Here is a 22919-nt window from a genome sequence, read left to right on the forward strand (position 1 = left end):
AGTTTCTCGTAATTCTGTTTAGAATGACATAAACAAATGGTTCGTGCAGTTGTCAATAGGTTAGAACTCTACTTGTTAAACTAGATAGAATTATTTCTCTATCCGTGTGTGTTTCGGATTTCCAACTGTTTTGATTTAAATAGTCCTTGATGTTGAAATATGGGCCTGTCCTACCAAAATATAAGTCTGTTGTCTTTGATGAGGTTTTTTTTTTACAAAAATGAAAAGGAGACATTGAACACAAAGACTTGGTATGCAGTTCCAAACTTTCATAATCAGTTGAATTTGATTTTCGTATTTTCTATCTATTTGCATTAAATTTTCAATGTTTGCCACACGATTTTTATGTTTGTAAAGTTACTATCGTTAGAATGTTAAAAATAATCATACCCACCTTACCAATTAACGATGATTATCCATACTTTTGACTCTTCTCCCAGACAATCCTTGGAACCCTTAATTACTAAGCTATCATTTCATTTAGCTGGGGGAAAATAATGTCCCGGCACAAACCTTTCCCTTTACCATATTAACCTTCTGTCGTAAAGCATGAACCCCATTATAAACTGGAGATAAAGGTAATCTGAGACGGTTATGCGTTGCACCCTGTGTTGCTCATATGCGCAGGTATAAATCCGACGATAAGTCGTAATCGGTTATTTCACAATCGGAGTAAAAAGGAAATTTCTTTTTGTTTGTGGTTATTTGAACATATCCGTGTCCATCTGTGGCATTTCATAACGGTCAACCAAATCAGGATGTCGTTTGTAAACCATCATCAGAAGGGATAGCATCTTGACAACATGGAACCCTTGATGTAATGGCTTATTCGGAATCTATTATTCTTTATGACGGAAATTTTATTTGGAAACGTTCTGAAATATCGTGTCAATTTGGAGATGTTAATTTATACTCCAAATGCAATCACTGCAAAAGAAAGGTTTCAATGGGACAATATACATCATCTGTTGTTGTAATGTACGTCAAGCTCATAACATGTATTATTGACGAGATATATTGCGAGAAAATGTCACAAAGTAACACACAGCCCCTATCAGAACTCATGATTTTGTAAGAAAAACCAAAATGTATTTATACGAAAAAAAATAGAGGTAGAAAATGTCGTCAAATGGTGATGAATGTGAAAAAATCTCCCCTTAAACAATTATTATTATGGATTGAACAGGGGACGGGGATAAATGTTTACTTTAGTGTGTACACTGTACATGATTTGCTTAAGGACACCGTAGAGATGATTCAGATCAAATAGACAAAATATGAGGTGCACAATAGCTTTATATGTTTAGGATTGTGAAACTGTCTTAATGAATAGTAACTATTAGTTCAAGAGGAGTTGCGGATTTTAAAATTTACATCCCAGCTCCTTTGTTCTAACAGGGGTGATCTGAGCCGGATCACCCCTACCAGATCACCCCAGTTTGAGTTTCTTTGTTATGCATGCTTTCCTTTGTTCTGTAACATTTTGGCGGGAATGTCAAATCCACTATAAAACTTATAATTAAATATACAATTATACGGAAAAGACTATCTATCAAAATTCACGTAGAAAAAATCCACTGTATATGCTGGGATTCGAACTCAAGACCTATAGCATATCAAGCCACGACACAACCACTACACCAGGACGACTGGATACGACCTATCAGTAATTTAACATACTTAAAGGAAGCAAGATATTTTTATAAGTGGGGCGAGTTGGCAGACCTTTATTTAGTGGGGTTTAAACCCTTTTCGTTAATAAGTGAGTTGTCAGTGATTGTTCAGTTTGATTTTACACTTTTTCAAAAATGGGGCAAGTCGGTAAACAAGAGTGGGGCGATTTTTTTCATAAAGTGGCGATATAGGTTGGGCCGATTGGCCACTGGGGCGAGTTGACATTGTTTGATATCTACTCATCGTGTTCGGGGGTCAAAAAGGGCATAAATCATATAGTAATGTATAAAGTATATTATAATGGTTGTGTGGCGTTCTAAACTAGATTTTATGAATTGTAAATGGTTTTTTCGGACTTGGTGTGTCAGTGTTAGATCACCCTCTGGCCTCCGGCCATCGGGGTGATCTTACACTGACACACCGCGTCATCGTGGGATAACTATTAATAGTACCCCAAAATAAAGCTATGTCAAAGTCAATGATGTGTTAAGAGAAATAATTAAAAAAATATTGTTGAAAAACACGAAATAATAAACGCAAAACAGCCTTATATGGTGAACATTCTTTGGAAAGTGCAAATCGAGTAAACCGTTCTTATGAGGAGTACCGATATTTTCGTTTATAACTATTTTTCTCAACTACATCTTTACACTTGGTTTGGTAGAATATATTAAATATAGTCCGTTTTTTATATAAAAAGAGAACAACAAAGATAAAAAGAAAAGTAAGAAAGTAAAAGACAATCACAAAATAAACAAAACAATTCGCGAAACACTAAACAGACAATTATTAATTAAGCAGGATAAACCAACCCTGGGAAAATACCTGAGGTGAAACATTGAAGGACAGAAGCTTGAGCTCAGAAGTCAAATGAATATTACATGAAAACTAACAGAAAACCATCGACCTGTATGAAGTTGCAATTAAAATAAGTACAGGCAACTGGGGGTAACTCTGCATACCTTTAAAATTACATCAAACTAGATAGGGTTATGTCTCTTTCCGTGTGCGATTTGTATTTGATTCGTGTTTTTTTATTTGACGAGTCCTTAATGTGGACAAAATATGGGCCTGTCCTACCAAATTATAAGTCTGTTATCTTTGATGAGTTTTTACAAAACTTAAAAAGTAAAATCACAACAATACTGAACTTAAGGGGGGGGGGGGGGGGGGACATTGAACACACTGACTTGGTATGCAGTTAAAGACTTTCATAATCATTTGAATTTGAATTTGATTTTCGTAATTTCCTGTCTCTTTGCATCAAATTATCGACGTTGGCAACACTATTTATATGTTTGTGACGTTTACTATCGTTATACTGTAAACTCAAAACTTTTGAAATTAGAACAATAATAATATCTACCTTACCAATTTACGATAATTAGCCATACTTTTCACGGGCAATCCATGAAACCATTTTGAAAATATCATTTCATGTAGCTGGTGAAAAATAATGTACCAGTTCAATCCGTTCGTCCTTCAACGATAAGAAAAACCAAAGGCCCCTGCATGATACAATTTGAACCAGTTGAAATAACCAATAACTTAATAAAAACTCTAGTTACGTGCATGCGTGGTACAACAACAAAAGCAAAAACAAATTTATGCCCTTCATAGTTTTGTTCTATAAAGCACTATGTAATAATTATGAACTTGATCACGGATGGTTGTAAAGACCAAAAGTCACGCATTTTTACCAGTACCATACTTTATAGTATTGTGTATTGGTCGTTTGTTGATTTTTATTCGCTCTAACATTTACAGTATACGCATATTAAACAGATATATCATGTTAAGGAGGGGTATTTGCGAAAAATACCAGTCGAGAGAATGTTAAATTTCGCGAGCCGTAAGGCGAGGGAAATTCATTCTGAAGACTGGTATTTTTCGCAAATACCCCTCAAGAACATGCTATATCTGTTTAATTACACCGAATGTTAAGGATGTACTTAGGTGAGGTTTTGGAAATTGGTGTCAAATGTTCGGACTCCTTGGTATTTTTCCATCAATACAGGGTAAAATATTTTGCCCCATAACACACCTTTTTCTTTGTATAAAAGACTTCAATAGCTCATAAAAGGCCATTTTCCAAAATTTGAGCAATTTCTTAATTTTTGTTTTTTGCATTTGAGACCCAAATAATACCAATGCAAATGTAAGGTAAAAGTCCGAGTCAGCCTTTTCCCGCTTTTTTTAAAAACTCAAATATCTCGAAAAGGAGGTCCATGACCTATCAATATTTTTAGCTTATTTTGTTCCTTAACTGGTACTCTTTCAAAATGTAGTATTCTTTATAAAGCACAAAAATGTCAGTATTCTCCTCAGAAACTAACAAAACCTTTAAATAGACTTATTAAAAGGGGATATAGTTACGATACTGTTGTCAGGTCATTAAAGATTGCATATTTTGGCTTTAACATTGATTCACTGATAGGGTCTTTGCATCGGAACTAAACACATTTATTTCTAAAAAAACAGTTGTTGGCATGACACGGGTTATGTTCTTCTCATATATTTTATGATAGTATGATACTAAACCCCTAACGGGAGGGATTGTACCTGATATTCATATGATGAAGACATAATCTTTCAATCAGTTTAATTGAGGTCTGGAGCTGGCATGTCAGTTAACTGCTAGTAGTCTGTTGTTATTTATGTATTATTGTCATTTTATTTATTTTCTTTTGTTACATCTTTTGACATTAGACTCGGACTTCTCTTGAACTGAATTTTAATGTGCGTATTGTTATTGTTTTACTTTTCTACATTGGCTAGAGGTATAGGGGGAGGGTTGAGATCTCATAAACATGTTTAACCCCGCCGCAATTTTGTGCCTGTCCCAAGTCAGGAGCCTCTGGCCTTTGTTAGTCTTGTATTATTTTAAATTTTAGTTTCTTGTGTATAATTCGGAGTTTAGTATGACGTCCATTATCACTGTACTATTATGCATATTTTAGGGGCCAGCTGAAGGACACCTACGGGTGCGGGAATTCTCGCTACATTGAAGACCCATTGGTTGCCTTCGGCTGTTGTTTGCTCTATGGTCGGGTGGTTGTCGCTTTGACATATTCACCATTTCCTTTCTCAATTTTATCAATTTTAATTTCTTGATTTTTTAAATTTCACCTAAGTACATCCTTAATTTTCACAAACGCATTGATGATCGTGACGTTACAAGCGTCCAGTCGGATAGAGTATTTTTCGGCAAATACCACGACAGAGAGGGTAAAAAAGGAAGACTGGTATTTTTCGCAAATACCCCTCAAGAACATGCTATATCTGTTTAATTACACCGAATGTTAATGTTCACAAACGCATTGATGATCGTGACGTTACAAGCGTCCAGTCGGATAGAGTATTTTTTGGCAAATACCACGGCAGAGAGGGTAAAAAAGGAAAATCCTTTTGGCAAATACCCCGGTGGCGTTAAAAAATGAACGATATTCATTTGATAACAGTAAATTGGTGAAAAATACACTGACTATCAACCAATCAAAATCCAGGATTCTTACATAAGGTGTAATTATAGTATAAATTCTATTTTTCCCAATATTTTTATTACATTTTCATTATTCTATCCAACGTTTACAGTATACGTATATTCTGTTCTATCCAATATTTACGGTATACTCACATTACATTCTATCCAAGGTTTACTGTATACTTTAATTTCATTCTATTCAACATATCTATATGAACCTATGTATATTGTATTCAATTCAATATTTACGCATTTGTCAGATATGAAGGAGGATCTGCTTACCCTTCAGGGGCACCTGAGGTCACTAACGCGTTCTAATTGAGTTCGTTATCTTGGTTTGGGTTTTTCTCTGTTGTGTTTTTAATACAGTTGTTTATCGAAATATGTTAGTTTATATTTTTAGCAAAACATATTTTTTCAACTGTTGAGTTTGAATATTCCTTCGGTATCGGAATTCTCTCTTTTACAGAATATATGTAGATTGTGTCCTATCCAACATAGTGCATTAAAGTACTGAAAGTATATGTACATTTTATATTATTTAACATTTACAGAATGTTGGTTAGAATATTAACAATGAATTCTATCCATCATTTATTGTATACATGTACTTATATTTCTTTATATTCAATCCATCAGTTGTAGTATATGTACATCTTCTTGTATCCAACTTTTACAGCATATGTACAATAGATTCTATCCAACATTAACCATATAATTGCATTTTATTTTTTACAATATTTACACTATATGCATAATTTTGTTTCTAACCAATACATTCCACATCTTTCTTAATTTAGATAGATTTATAGCTTTGTATGATTGACAGACATCAGTTTTTTGTTTAATGTCTTTGATTGGTTAAGGTTAGATTTATCTTCTTTTAATTCCTGTCTCATTGTATCATCTTTTATTTGGGTATAAATACAATGACGTTCCATTTATCCTTGCTTGATTCTCTGTGTTATTACATTTGAAAGGTTATGTATGTATGGAACATAAACATGATACAGACATAAAAGAATATTGCAATGTTTTCAGGCTTCTGTATTGTTCAATGATAAAACGGTAAAATTAAACTGAAATTTGATAATGAAAACAGTATAAACATGAATTATGACAATTTTAATCAAGTGAAACTTTACATCATGGGAAATAACTCTTCCTTCCTTGTGAAGATGTAGTTTCTTGTGATGCATAAATCACTACGAAATTTTGCAGAAAAGGTCATTATAGAAGAACAGAGGTACTTGGATGTTTGATTTTAAAAGAAGTTGAACAATATGATGACCTTTTCCAATAGTTATTAAAGGTACCAGGATTATAATTTTATACGCCAGACGCGCGTTTCGTCTACATAAGACTCATCAGCGACGCTCATATCAAAACAGTTAAAAAGCCAAACAAGTACAAAGTTGTTCAGTTATAAAGAATACATTTATGAAGACCTTTATTTAAACATTATCATTTCAAGTTTTTATTTATGAAAAGACAAAAAAAAAAAGACAAGAGTTTATATCAAACAAATTGAAAATGTGTTATTGATTGAATAAAAACAACATGTATTTCCATCATTGACAGTTCAATTTTTTGTTCAGGTAAATTTATCAGTGAGTGATAGATTTCTCTTGCAAGAAATTTAAAGGTCCCATTGAATAAACTAAACAGAGAACAATAGCTATTGTATTTGTTAGTTGGGACAATAGAAATTACAAAAGTTTAAATGGACAGGTAACTTTCAGGTGAATCTGTGGAAAACTATGATAGGGTTCGCAATAGATAGTTATCAGAGGTACCAGGATTATAATTTTATACGCCAGACGCGCGTTACGTCTACATAAGACTCATGAGTGACGCTCATATCAAACCAGTTAAAAGCCAAGAGTTTTCTTTTCTGACAGTTCGATGATTTGATATACAATACAAGTAAATGATAGTGCAAAGGATAGATAGAGGTATAACATTATCACAAAAAAAAGTAAATGGCAGACGGCTCAAGTGAGATTACACTGTATTTCCAATATGCTATCATACAGTAAAACCCTTGTAGAACATATAATACATGATATATTCTTTAAGAGAAATGGAAAACACACACATTTTACTTTTTATAATATAAAAAAATCTTTTTTTTTAATATATATCAACTGCTTCTTTCGGATTATAAATAAGCTAAATAAAGCATTGTCAATATTACATGTCTATATATAGCAAGAGTAAAACCCAAATGAACAAAGGGTCTCGAAAAAATTATAGATTGTAAGCATGAGGTAACACAGAATCTGTCAAAAAGGGTGACCCATCCAGATTGGTTTATCTATAATTTTTGTGGATGTTAAGTCAGTTACATTTTTTAGTCTTGAGTGTAGTGTTCTGTTGAACTATTTGTTTTATTGTCTTTTTTCTTATCAGCATGATGTTGTTTGATGTTCTTCCGACTTGTCGCAAATGATATACTTTATACAGCGTAGAACTTGTCAATCAAGGAGCAATATCATAACACCAAAATGAAATAATATGAAATAAGTGAACAACCTACTACTTAAAAGCAAATGATTTTGGTCTAATGCATCTATTTTATTATTATAACCCCTATACAATTTATAGTTTGTCCTTTTAGAACCACAAGTAACTTATAATTTTATCATTACTCATATAGTTATAATCTAAAAGCAATGAATACGAAAGTAAATGATACAACACTGTCTTAAAAGAATAAAAGAGGGGCGAAATATACAATAGTAACAGTCAAACTCATAAATCGAAAATAAACTGACAACGCCATGACTTAAAATGAAAGAAAAAAACATATAAATTACATCACACAAGGCTTGACATAGAAAACTAAAGACTAAGTAACACAAACCCCACATAAACACTGGGGGTGATCAATCTCGTCATTAAAGGGGAAGACCAAAAAACTGATAAACGCTTGACTATATGAACGCACAAAACAAATGGTTAATGGCTGTCATATTTCTGAAACAGTTAAACTGTCGTTAGGATCTCTCATTTGTTCAATACAGCTGTTGTTGTTTTGTCAAATTCTTGTTTACTAATATTCTGTAATTGTTTGTTTAATTAATGCTTGAATCTGCTTCATGGCCATCATTAATTGTAATTAACTTAAATATGCCAATTCTACCAATAGGCCATTCATATTTGTGCAATTTCGGGTTTAGAATTTAAATCAGAGTCTACATATTCTAAACAAAATATGTCAACGCTAATCCATGATGTGTCTTTAACTTTAAAACTAAAAAGCTAAATTTGAATGTTACGCTTTTGGTTCAGCTATATATACATAGCAAATAGAATTGCAAGTAAACCTTAAACTTTCAAACATAAATCTGAAAGCATTCATTTTTTAGAACCTAATCTATGAATATAATTCAAACCCTATTATTGTCCATCCGTGGTCGTCATTCTTTGTTTAAAAGTCATTTATGTAACATCAGTTGCCTTACAAGAGCATAACCGTTCTGAATAATTTAATAACAACCAACTAGTTTGTAAATACTAAAGATTACATAAAACATAGTGATAGAACCATATGCATATATTGCTGATGCATTACCTGATCCGTTGGAGCAAGTTGTAGGACTTATGCTTATAAAAATTAAAGCTTTCGATCCAGGTTTCATCTGATGATTGTGTTTGGACTATAGATTGTTTCATCGACTGAAGACAGAAGTTGAACGAAACATCATGGCAATTTGTCGGCGGTATCAATTTTAAAATTCATTTATATTCTAAACCATGTAAATGAAGTTAGATTGTTATTGTTGTTTAAATATTTTAAAGATAAATAGCTAGTTTTTGTGTGTGTTATGTTTTAGTGATAACATAAAAGGCACATATATGCGCCTGTTATATTATTTCCAAGCCCTAAACAGTAATGTTGGTCTTTATTCGAACACCACTTTTAAAACAAAGATATATTGTATGTCTGTCATGTATGTTTAAACAGTTTTGGCTGTTGAATCCCGATTATTGCCACATATATCTATTAAGTCAATATGCATTGGGATGATTAAGTTCTTTCCTTCTTGAATTTTCCTCAGAATTTATTTTTTTCATTGTTTTTACATTTTTACCAAATTTTGTCAATATCATGAAATTCTTAACAACTGTCATACAATGAGGGGTTTAGCTAGCGATACAAAACCAGATTTGGTTCACCATTTTCTTTGGGAAATGCCGGTAAAAACTAGATATATGACAGTCAACGTTTGATTTTGTCTGTTTCTATGAACTTTCCCTTTTTGAATATTTTCGGTATTTTTTTTAATTGTACTTTTGGACCTAGCTTATAATTTGTTACGCCAGACGCGTGTTTCAAACAATCATATCAGTTACCAAAAATTGTCACTGTATCCGTGTCTTTATTTAGAGGTTTGGGATACAATATCTACGGGAGGCACCCAAACTGTCAACAACTAACACAAGAATTGATTTGATATAGGTTGTAACTTGCGAAGTCGTTTCTACGAACTTCTCGGGCGCCTATTGTATTACTATATACTGCAAATTTCAATAACTATAAAAATAAATTATTGCTTACTGACAAACAGCTATGTTTTTTGGTGCAACATTTTGAAAGTAGGTGCATATATTTTATGTTGACTCTAGCTCGAATTCTAACTTTCTTGAAAGTTGAATATTTACATATGCACGGAAGACTATAAGGAACTACTAGTGCACACAAGGTTCAAAATATGACCTTATTTGATGTAAACAAACCCTTCCCTTTGACGCAATTAATCTTCATTATTTTTTACTATGTATATGTATGCCTATTTTCTTGTGGTTTGACAGATATTTGATTAATTGGTACACAGGTATAATTTTAAAAAATAGAAACATGTGACGTAATAGGTCTTTGTAACGAAAGCTGCGATTGGCTTTGAAATCTTTTTCCTCGTGGCATTATAATACATAAAAGAAACGAGATTGTGAGGAATACAGAAAGTACAGTTGTTCTAACGATCAAAAGATGGTAAGAGAAGTTTTTATTTCACTTATGGTATCTTAGCTCAGTAAAGCTGCAAAAAAACATAAAATTCAATGTTTACAAATTTTAGATTGACACAATTTTAGACGATTAACAATATAAAATTATTTAACGTCAGATTTCTTATATCTTTTTTTAAATGTAATTAGTACAATTGAAAACTTTTCTTTTCTCTAGATGAAAATTGTGTTGTTTGCGCTACTAGGAGTGTCTGCCGCTTATAAGTGTTCGGAACCTGCAGAAATTGATTGGCCTGATAAGGTCAGAATATGTGATAATGCATTTGGACAAAATCCTGCATGTGACGATATAAGATATCCATATAACTAGTAAGTATATTCTTTAACCATTCGCATTGTAGCAAGAATTATACATCTAAATTAAAAACTTGCTCTCACTCGGTTTTGTGTTAATGTATTTTTATAAATCAACCTTATAACAGTAAATTCAGGAAGCAAGCATTCGCTTTCTGATGTAAATGACTATTCGAATATTATATACTTACATCAAATTTCGTTGAGTTTTCTTTCTTGTTTCTAGCAAACAAGAATTTTCTTTATTTTTTTATTTTTTTTTATTTATCGCATCGTGTGAATTAAACAAACAAAACAACAAGTAGATACATAAAAATGAGAAAAAGTAAGAAAGAGCAGATAAGATAGCAGGTGTCTTATATGTAAATAAATTGTATATTTATATCACATAATGACTAGTAGATCTAGATAAAACAAAGATTGATTTTGACAAACATATATTATAAGTGATTGTCAGTAATTTATTTCAACAGTACAAGATGGTATGTTTGATTAATATATTAAATATTTATCTTCAAAAATATGTTCAGATATAAATATAAAATGTTTATGATTCACGTTGTAGTATTGTTGATAAGAATTATTTGATTCAGCAAATCACGGTTATACACAGGCAAATTTCATTCACATCAATTTCACGTGGATTTCAATTCATGTGAATCTTACGTGAAATTCTCATGAATTTCACCTCAAATGAGCTTATACGTGAAACTCAAATGATTGATATATTAAATGTTTATCTTCAAAAATATGTTCAGTTATAAATATAAAATGTTTATGATTCATGCTGTAGTATTGTTGATAAGAATTATTTGATTCAGCAAATCACGGTTATACACAGGCAAATTTCACTCACATCAATTTCACGTGGAGTTCAATTCATGTGAATCTCACCTCAAATGAGCTTATACGTGAAACTCAAATGAAATCAGTTCATTCGAGTTTCACGTGAATCCCATGTGAAACTCACATGAAAATCACTTGAATATTTAAAATAAAGTAAATCAAATAGCATCTTAATTTTCAAACAAAGTGAAATCATGGAAAAAAAAACAAAAAAAACAATTTGTAAAATTCACGTGAAATTCATGTAAACGTTTTCAGTGAGATTCATGTGAATCTCATTTCACGTGAAATTCACATGAATATTTTCACGTTAGTTTCATGTATAAGCTCGTTTGGGGTGAATCTCACACGCAATTTTTCAATTGAATGTTGCCTGTATACACAAACTTATCTTTAAGGATGTACTTGGGTGATTCAAGGTAAAATTAAATAAATCAAGAATTCAAAATTGATACTTTAAACTGGAAGAGTCTTAGTTAAGGATCAAAATAAGCTAAAAACATTGATAGGTCATGGAGCTCCTTTTTGAGATATTTGAGTTATAAATATGGCGGGAAAAGGCTGACTCAGACTTTTACCTTATATTTGCATTGGTATTAATATTATTTGGGTCTCAAATCAAAAGAAAAAAAATCAAGAATCTGCTTAAATTTTGTCAAATGACCTTTTATGAGCTATTAAGTCTTATGTTAAAAGATAAAAAGGTGTTATGGGGCAAAATATTGTACCTTGTATCGTACGGGAAAACACCAAGGAGTCCGAACATTTGACACTTATTCCAAAACCTCACCTACGTACATCCTTAAGTAAAATATATACTTTTTTTCATTGTGTTGGTTTTTGTTTTCAGTCAGCATATAGAAGACGCCCTTAAAGCTGACAAAGACCTCCTATCTTTCGTTGAGGATTCATGTAAAATATACTCTCCAGAACTTCCCGTTGAATATGAGTAAGTGTACATTCATATTATTAATGATTATTATGACATCTGTCATTATCGATGGGGTCAATATCGTTCTCAACGGCGTGACTCAGGATGTTCGAAGATAGAAAAAGATTATAATCAAATGTCTTGGTAACTGTCTTATATTTAGAAAATAAATAATGAAATATTTTTTATAAGTTTCGTGCGTCCAAATCGCTGATCTAGATCTACATTCAATAGTAACGTTCCAATCCAAACTATCAAAAACCAAAAATGTATAAATAACTTAAACGTCAGGAGCTATATCACCAAACGAAAGGAAAACGAATGTCGTTTAAAACATCTGATAAATATAATGAAAGCTTTATCTTTTTTTAAATGTCAGTATACATAAGTATTACAACACAGTCATAGCATTTTTCTACACTATTTTATTATAACACAGTAAAAGCAATAATAAAAAAGTGCTATTTCAACACCGTCATACCATTCAACCTGATTATGTTATCATAACCCAGTCCTAGCAATCATTCACATTCTGTAATTACAAGTTATAATATTTAATCGCCACGTGTTTTATTACAACAGAGTCATAAATATGGCTGTGAGTTGACTTCAGGCAATAGACGTACTAAGAAAAATACAATCTATTATTTTTCCTTTGAGTAACATTTATATGATTTCCCCCCCTTTTTAGACAATGTCCGATTGATGGCGGTGAGCTTGGAAAAACGCTAGGCAGATGTCAGAAGGTGTGTAATGGCGTGTATAAAAACATAACAGCTATAAATGTGCAAATGATGGACGATAAAACAATGGCAATGAGATGGAGCAAGTGTTATGTTGTACGTCCATGGGAACAGAAAGTTTACTACATGAAATGCTTGTAAGTAATAATGTTTCACAAAGCTCTCTTATTCTCATGTGTTTTTTTTTAAATTTTCAATTATCATCATCACTGTAGTAGTAGTGTACTTATCGAAAAGACGTAGATTAGGTTCAAACTCACAGTTTCTAATACTTCTTTTAACATTTTATAAACCTTTATTCTCGATTCATGTTTTTCAAATTAAATTTTTATTGGTAAAAGAAGAGGTTCGGGCGCATCTTTTTGAATTCTTTTGTATGTTTGATCAAAATTGAAGATTGAAAGCTTACTTATTTATTTCCAACATATAATTATTTGAAATCATTATTTATTCCAGAAATGATGTTCCATCAACTTTTACTAGCACATCATTCAGATGTGTTCCAGACAACTTCATCAGACGTAGGGTTGCCGTATTTTGTCCGGAATTTAAAGAGCACCAATGTCAAAAAGTGGACCTCGAATTACCAACCAATTGTGCTGCAAGCCGATTTGAATGTGTCCAACCGAAGAAAACAAAGAAACAAAGCGTAGACAACTTTTTCGATTCATTGTTTTTGTAGTTCTTTAAACAAAAAACAATCCACACGGTGCGGTGTAGGTCAAATTTAATGTTGTCAGCAAAATCAACAGGACAGGAAGAAATAGATAACATGATTTAAATTTTGATCCTCACAGATTTGGAAAGTTTTGATTTACTTATTTTAAATCCATGCAGACTGTGATATTTTGTTGTTGTTTGTAATATTGTTCATTTCATCATCAATTATGCCATGTTCTTGTAATAGTGACTAATGTATAAATAAAATATAAACTTTTATATATCTGTGTCTTGTAGTTTTTAAAATTTCTTTTGGAAAGCTTATCAAAAAGTAATCTGCATGATAATATACTCGTGGAGATACTTTTTTGTCATAAGTATTTTGTCCATTAAAAAAAAGATAGCATATCTTATAATCCCAAATTGACACATGAAACACTGACTATTACCGATGGTACGTGGATATAATGCACATAACTCTTATTAAGTGACACACTGCTTCATACTGAATGCACATATTACACTACCTATAACTGATATAACGGGAACACGTTGCCTATTGATGATTGCACATGCATATACTGCCTATAACTGCAGGCTGGCTTGTGAATATAATATCTATTACCGATTGGCACGTGAAGATGTAGCCAATAACTGCTGGCACGTGAAAAAAGGTTTCAAATGATTTCATGTGAAAAATTGCCTACAACTTATGGCACTTAATCACAATTAACAGAACGTCAAGATACTGTCAATTCCTGCAGGCAGGAAAACACAAGTTTTAATTAGGAGATAACTGTATTGTATTTTAAGCTCCGACGGCATCAAATTGAGGATTTGATGGTCGCAAATTAAGTTTACTGGCGACGCGTTAGCGGAGACAGCAAACGAGTATTTGCGACCATCAAATCCCCAATTGATGCCGTCGGAGCTTAAAATACAATATTTTTATCTCCATTCTAATGAAACTGACTGAAAACAACGTTACAACATGTATTTAAAGTTTGCCATATGCCGTCTGCGCTTGCGCGTACGTCCCATAGCATCAATTGTCAATTGATGCCATGTAAATATGTGACGTTATCCAATCAAAATGAACGTTACAAATTTGTTGCATTAGAATACTGATTGCAAGCAAACAAACATTTCTAAAACTGATTGCACATGCATGCACTGCCTATAACTGTAGATATTATACCTATAAATGATGACATGTGACGGTACTTCCCATTACTGTTGGCACGTGAACACAAGGTTTTATAATGAAAGCACATGGACAGAATTGTCTATAACTGATGTCACTTTAATAAACCTTCTAGCATTCTTACTGATGCTACGTGAACAAGTTTTCTATTATAACTGATGGAATGTGAACAAAATGTTTTAAGTAATGCCACTTTTAGATACTGCCTATTATCACAAAAACTTGAACATCTTAACATATTACCTATTCCCAAGGTCACGCGAACACGCTTCATATTACAACCGTAATATAATCGGAAGTGACTCCTATTTTTATCAAACATTTAACCCTAGATGGACTAGGCTGTTATCTTATGTCCTTTTTGATCATTAGGCTTTTCAACTGGTCCAAGAACACAGTTATCATCCTTCAGTTTTCGTGTTTACAAATAAAGTATCTTAACATAGAATTGTCCATGATCTTAGTTAGAACTGGTAGACTTTTCTATAATTTGGATGTTATTTGTCCTGATAGTAGAACACTGCACAGTAAATATATTTTTTGAGATAGAGAAAGTGCGATTTTTTTTAATTTGAATTTATTGTCTTAAAGAAATTTTCCTATGAAATAACTTTGTTCTCGGGCCTACGGTTTTGGTTCTTATAATTCCTTGACTTTGAAATAATCAGCATTGAGAGTTTTCAATAACTGTATCAACCACAATTTAGAGGAAAATAATAGGTTTTCCAAAATATTAAAGTTAATGGTTTAAAAAGGTTAAATTACCGAACTTCAAGGAAAATTCTAAATGAAAAATCCCTTATCGTATTACGAAATCAAAAGCTCAAAGTCATCAAAAAAATTAAAATCAGCTTTCATATTCTTGATTTAAAATCTTATATACAAAACAGGCTATGTCGGCCATTACGTTTCCTAAGTGCTGATCTAAATAACATACATGTAGTGATTTATCCTAAATGCTTCTGTGGTTCTCAAGTTGAAGATGCCATTTGCTAGTAATACTGTCTTTTAAGTTAACTATATTACAACCAAAGAATTCTCCTGTGAATGATTTCATAAATATGAACACACTTTTTCCTTTGTTTTAAAATAAATCTTTTTCATATATGTGTTTGCTGTCATCATATATATGTATGGAGAAGATTTAATATAAGTTGTAATAGTTTTTATAGCATTATAGTTCTTGTTAATTGCAATGCAATATTACATAATTAAAATTTACGTTAACCAATTTCGAGTACTGTGGATTCATAATTATTCGTTGGATACCAATTTTCGTGGATTTCGTGGTTAAAGGTGAACGACGAAATCAAAGGTTCAACGAATAATAAATTTTCCATTGGCTTGTAAGTAGACTTCGGTAAAACCACGAAATTAGATATCCACGAACATGACAGTTTTCCCTAATCCACGGAATTGGTACCCATGAAAACAAATTAATCTACAGTATCTATTAGCGATGTATGAAACCCTTAAATTACAAAAGGAAAATGAGTAATCAGCAGTTAAATGTTTTTAGTGTAAGTGACAAAGAGAGGTCTTATAAAATGCAGTCGACCTTCTGATTTCATCAGCTAAACTGGAATGACCCATGCAACATGGTAAAATATTGGTGTCGGTGGCAACATGCTAGCGCCTTTACTTTTCATTCCAGCCACTTCAAATTTAAATGAACGTTTTAGACATCAAAATGGCAATAATCAGAATAAAATGAAATAGAGTAACTTTTTCTGGAGGGGTATGTAAAATTCTGATTCTGTCTTGTGGTTGAATACAGCCGTCAGTTCTTCGGAGGTGTATTTCTACTACAAAAACAATTTTGCTGGCGTCTTTGTCAGATTCGATTGTATTTTTAAACGTTAAAGTCAGTTGTGTTGTATATCTGAGATGTTAGCACATTTTTTGCTAGTGCATATAACTTATTGCCACATTAATTACTTATAAAACAGAAGATGTGGTATGATTGCCAAGGAGACAACTCTCGAAAAGAGACACAGAAATTACCAGCAATAAGTCACCGTACGGCCTTTAACAATGAGCAAAGCCAATGTGGCAAAATCAGATATAAAAGGACCTGAAATCACAAATGCAAAAACGCGAAAAACTAACGGCCTTATTAATGTATGATTGTGTCTGTTTGGATTGCTTAAATAATGTGATCAATATAACGGACCTATAAACCTACATCTGTCATACCAGCTTTTAAACTTTGTTACACCCACCAAAGTGCCTTAACCGGTCCAGAGAGAAGACGTCTGTTTTTTATTTGTTCTGTTCGTTGATGTAATCAAGCCTTCGATTTTGGTACGTTTTATGGACTTCTCTTTTTCCAAATCTATCCCGGAGATCATTTTTTTTGTTATTTAGTAATGTTTTAATCTTATTAGACACTCATAAAACTTGTATCCAGCTTTCTCTTTATCAAGACCACAGATAATAGTCCGTGAGATATAAACATGGTACTAGGAACAATATTTTATATTGATTTGGTCATCATATTTTTTATCAGATTCTCTTTACATTTGAACCTTCTTTGTCATCTCGTCGTAGCATGATGCGAGAGGTCGTTGGTTTGACCCTGGCTAAGTATTTCCAAAGACTAGAAATAGTATCAACTGCTTCTCCGTTTAGCATGTTTCATTCATGAATAAGAGCGAAGACTGGTCGACTCGCGGAATAAGGTATATATAAATGATGACAAATATTCCTGTAAACTTTTACTTTAAATAATATGTTTTAGCATATTAGTCTAGTACTATGGAGTGTTCATATTCATATCTTGTTAACTTGTTTTCGTCCTGACTTGCATGTTAAATTTGCCCCTTGACATTAAATACCAATCGATATTTATTCTCAATGGTGTGTTCATAACAATTTTATTTAAGGTAGATTCATGGTATACCGCAATCTTGGATTGTACAATCCCAGTACAAATTCGGTCTAGTTATTTGCCAAAATCTGCAAATTTGGAGACAGAGTTGCAATTTAATGGTTCGACTGTTTATTTATATTTAGAAAACTTGGTGATTTATTGTATTATAAAAAATATTTAACGACATATCCTTTTTTTGGGTTTTTAGAATCATTTTTATAAATGAGTCATTTAAGGGGAGATAACTCTTTTAGTGAAAAATTTATACTGGACTAATAGAGAATTTTTTTATTTTCACTTGTAGCAAGAAAACAAGTTCGGTGACATCATTTTTTCTTTTTCTTTTCTTAAAACATATAATGAAACCTATCTTCTCACAATTTATTTCAAAACTTTATCTCATAGAATTTTTTTTATGCACACCAATGTGTTTTTTCATGAACAATCTAACCAAATTTAGGCAATTTTCAACGACTCATAGCTTGGAAAATAGCACGGTGACCCATACATTTTATAATATTTTTGAAAAAAGCATAGTAAAATCTTCATTTTGGCAAATTATAAGAAAATTCTGTCTCAAAAAGTATATACTTATGATCTACCTTAACTTAGTGCAACTGAATAAAACACAATATATCAGCTGAGCTTAAGTTCTCTTTTTTTACCAAAATATTTGTCAAGTGGGTCATTATACAAAAAAATCCTGCAATGTAACTTATCCAAGGACGAGTATATGATACTGATGGTGTGATTATATACGAACGCATGATATCACTTTACAGCATTAACAATTCAAGATATTTATAAATCTCAATAATTAATCATTCAATATCATAAGTTTAACAAAGTCAAACCTGAGATTCGTCTTACTATTGTACTTTAAAGATTCCAAGTATTCAAAATGACATTCTGTCCTTATTATTTAACATACTTTGATAGGTAAGTCGAAATCATTATCCATTGTGAAAGGAGAGTAAGGTAGCCTGTCATGCAAATTGCAAGATCATTTTAATTGTAATATTCTTATGGTTTAGAACATTTCATTATATACGATGCTTTTTTATCTAATACGTCTTGAAACTCCTGTTTTGCGGTCTGTTTTGTGTTTTGTGTTTTACATAATGATGAATAAAGGCAACAGTAGTAAGCGTCTGTTCAAAAGTCTTAAATCGATTTAGCGAAAACAAATATGGATTACAAATAAATCCGAACGAAACACATCAAAAGTACGAGAAAGGAAACGGAAAAGTTTAGGATAAAACATAACTGTTTGATTGGATACCTCGCAAATAAGTTGTTTGAAATAAGAAAAGTCAACCAAAGGCATAAGCCACGTCGTGTAGTTAACTACATTTCGTCAATACTAAAATAACGAGGTTCAACCAATGTGTTGGCAGTCATGGGGTAGAAACGACAAATTAAAGAACTCAACTTTAAATATAGCTAATATAGGACAATGGTGTTGATTAAAAATTACACCACCCCAAGATATTTATAAATTACACCACTTTAAGACCGTTTTGTTTCCCACATACTTATTATTGCCAATAACAAGTTCCAGGTCGAATCCGATACCGATATTAAAAGTATATTCACCTGTTACATATTACCTTATCTGTACGTTCCGCATATGACAGGTGCACCACCAAACGGTGTATTTAGGATTTGCTATATACACGGGTCATAATCACAGGGTTAACACTACTAAATTTAATCATTGTCACATTGTTTCCTATTGTAATATTTTAACTCAGTATGACTTTATAAGATGACAATACGAATACTAAAAATCTAGTTTTAAAATAAGGCGTATATATTTATTAGCCAGCATGATGTAAAACAGCGAATCAAAGAATTTATTTATAACTAATAGCCTAAATGCTGTTGATTAAAAATTACTCCATTCGAGGCCCTTTTGTTTTCCAAATAATTAATATTACCAATAATTAATAAGTTCCAGGTCGACGGGTTCAAACAGAAAGATTTTGAAAGCAGAGAAAACTGTGCATGTTATAATCAGCATGACTCTATCAGATGACAATACCAATACTAAAAATCCAGGCTAAAAAGAGGCAACAACATAGTTATATATTTTCTCGCGATATCACTGGTGTGTTCTAGTAGTTATTAAAACACTTCACAATATACCGATTCAGAAGACAAAAAAGCAGAAACAAAAAAGACTCAAAGAATTGAGTGAATTTGAAAAAAAACCGAGGCCCTATGCGTATGTCCAAACGATCATGGAAAGGATTTGGTATTATTGACAATGAGAAAACTATTCGAAATAACCACATTGACGTGGATTTAAGTAATTTAAGATTACCACAAAAACCCATTTAAATATCGTTTCATCTCGGCCTCTAGTAAGTGTTCTACAACTAATCTTTCAATGCTCTTAACTAGTTCATTAACTACTATTAAAGAGCTTATCATAAACTATTGTAATGAAATATATGAACATAGTGGTATAAACCATTTTTGGAGTGTAAAAAATTCTTTGGATGTTTTAGATAAATTACGTGCTTTTGATGGTCCTTTTGATTCTGTTAATAGTTTTGTTTTTTCTACTCTTTACACTACACTTCCACACTATCTTATTAAACAAAAGTTTTCCTATTTAATTAAATGGTCGTTTGGTAAACTCATTTAAAGCCTTCTCCTCAAATGAGAAAGGTAAATATGATAGATATACTTACTGGAGGTGTGATGAGATGATTGAAGCTGTTAATTTTCTCCTTGATAATATTTATGTACGTTTCGGCAACAAAGTTTATCGACAGGTTGTAGGTATCCCCATGGGAACTAATTGTGCCCCTTTAATAGCAGACTTGCTTTTGTACTGTTACGAATTATATTACTAAACTCAGTAAAGACCCGTCGAAATTGCATTTAATTGATAAATTCAACAACACTTACCGTTATCTTGATGATATTTTTTCTTTAAATAATCAAGAATTTTCTCAATATACTGCTGAAATTTACCCCAAGGAACTTACTTTAAATAAATCAAATTTATTCGGTAATAACTGTCCTTTCCTGGATTTAGATATTTCGGTTTTAAACGGGAAACTCCACACTAAAATTTACGACAAAAGAGACGATTTTTCGTTCCATATTGTTAATTTTCCATTTTTAGATGTTGATGTTCCTTTGGCACCATCTTACGGTGTTTATATTTCACAACTTATTCGCTATGCCTGTGTCTGTTGTGACGTTTTTGATTTTAACGAACGCAACCTATGTATTACTGGTAAATTATTAAACCAGGGATATCGTTACCATAAATTACTTAAAACCTTTACTAAATTTTTCCATAGATATAAAGATTTGGTTTTGAAGTTTGGTAGTACCTGTAGAAAACTTATTTCAAACGGGATAGCACATCCTCATTTTTACGTTGTTAACCGTGCCCGAAAATTTAAAAATGATCCATGTAAACTTGTCGCTCCTTTAAATAAACTTATTCTAAAAGGTTACCTATTCAACACTGTAGTAAGATCATTGAATATTGTTTTTATTGGTATAAATATTGATTTTGTTATCAGTAAATTAAAAGCTAACTAAATATTACTAGTATGTTATATATATATATATATTTTTGGATCTACAATCTATCGATACCTGTAACTTGGCATTGCACAAGGTCATGTTTTTCTCTGGCTGTTTATGACGTCTTTACACTAAATCCATTGGATGTTGGATGTGTACGAATTGATTGTTTAGTCTTAGATGCATGATTTTTTATTAGTTGTCAGTGGCTTTGAACTAGCTGTCAGATAACTGTGAGTACTCTCAGATCTGTTCATTGCGTCTTTTTGTGTCGGGATGTTTAAGTACCCGGCCACGTCTACTTGTATGTTTGTCTATCTGATGAGTTAAGCCTTTTTCAAGTTTTTTATAGTTCGTTCTTATGTTGTACTGTTATACCACAGTCCCAGGTTAGGGGGAGGGTTGGGATCCCGCTAACATGTTTAACCCCGCCACATTATTTATGTATGTGCCTGTCCCAAGTCAACAGCCTGTAATTCAGTGGTTGTCGTTTGTTTATGTGTTACATATTTGTTTTTCGTTCATTTGTTTTACATAAATAAGGCCGTTAGTTTTCTCGTTTGAATTGTTTTACATTGTCTTATCGGGGCCTATTGTAGCTGACTATGCGGTATGGGCTTTGCTCATTGTTGAAGGCCGTACGGTGACCTATAGTTGTTAATTTCTGTGTCATTTTGGTCTTTTGTGGATAGTTGTCTCATTGGCAATCATACCACATCTTCTTTTTTATACCACTGTCAATATTTAGAAAACCCTTTACCGTGCCATATTTATAAGGCTCCAATATGAAACAATTCAAACGAAAATATCAACGGCCATAATGTAAAACACCTTACAAAGATAAAAACATATTACAAATATTTCCTGCATGCGACTTCTTTAACTTACGAAACACTATCTTTAGAAAAAAAGGTGTAAACAAATTATTTTGTCTCTTAAATTTAAAAGTCTACTCCAGATTTAATCAGTCTCAACTGTTCATACATACATTAACGAGATATTTACTAACATGACTAAGTCCTGTATACCAAAATACTAATTTCATTTTCATTATGAAACTAGTCTATTGAACTCCACGTTGACTGTTGACATCTAAAGTCAAAACGCAAAGTTTTATTCTAGCTGTTTGCTGTAACATCACTGTCTCAGGTTAAGGGAGGGTTGTGCGCTTACAAACATGTTTAATCACGCCACAGTGTTTATGCACCTGTTTAAACTAGGAGCTTGAACTACAGTTGAGTTTCAAACCAAGAACATAATAAAACGGAGCAAGTGTTCATTGTCTAGATGTAAGAGAGTTTCAAAATTTTGTATTCAAATTTTAACATGCATATAGACAAGTAAGAAATGTATAAAAAGGACTGATAAGAAAGAAGGCAGTCCATCCTAAAATTAAAAAATGTATGTAGGAAAGGGTGTCAGATACTAATATAATAATAAAATTATATCACTATATAGGTTACATCGGCAGATGACATAGTCTGGGTTTTATGTACTACTATAGGAAAAATATTCTCATATCGACCTCATGCAAATTCTATAATTGTTATATAAGCCCTGTCAATTTGCCACAAATAGAACAAACATTCATTTGATTGGTGTTAACTATCATAATTGTATGTAGG

General features: G+C 32.1%; 1 protein-coding gene across 1 annotated transcript; it reads left to right on the top strand.

Moving 5' to 3' along the window:
• Nucleotides 1-10035: 10035 nt before the first annotated feature.
• Nucleotides 10036-13947, top strand: LOC143048057 (uncharacterized). Its single transcript, XM_076221491.1, has 5 exons — nt 10036-10157; nt 10350-10501; nt 12183-12281; nt 12955-13143; nt 13463-13947. Exons 1-5 carry the CDS (start codon nt 10155-10157, stop codon nt 13686-13688), a joined length of 669 nt encoding a protein of 222 aa, XP_076077606.1. The 5' UTR covers nt 10036-10154; the 3' UTR covers nt 13689-13947.
• The last annotated feature ends 8972 nt before the right edge of the window (nt 13948-22919 follow it).

Source organism: Mytilus galloprovincialis, chromosome 10 (genome assembly GCF_965363235.1).
Source record: "Mytilus galloprovincialis chromosome 10, xbMytGall1.hap1.1, whole genome shotgun sequence".
In the NCBI taxonomy this organism is placed as follows: Eukaryota; Metazoa; Mollusca; class Bivalvia; order Mytilida; family Mytilidae; genus Mytilus; species Mytilus galloprovincialis.

Excerpts from the sequence above, each read along its gene's own strand:
- LOC143048057 (XM_076221491.1), top strand. Across the intron at positions 10,502-12,182 it reads ATAAGATATCCATATAACTA|TCAGCATATAGAAGACGCCC; the intron begins GTAAGTATATTC and ends TTTTGTTTTCAG. Across the intron at positions 13,144-13,462 it reads GTTTACTACATGAAATGCTT|AAATGATGTTCCATCAACTT; the intron begins GTAAGTAATAAT and ends TATTTATTCCAG.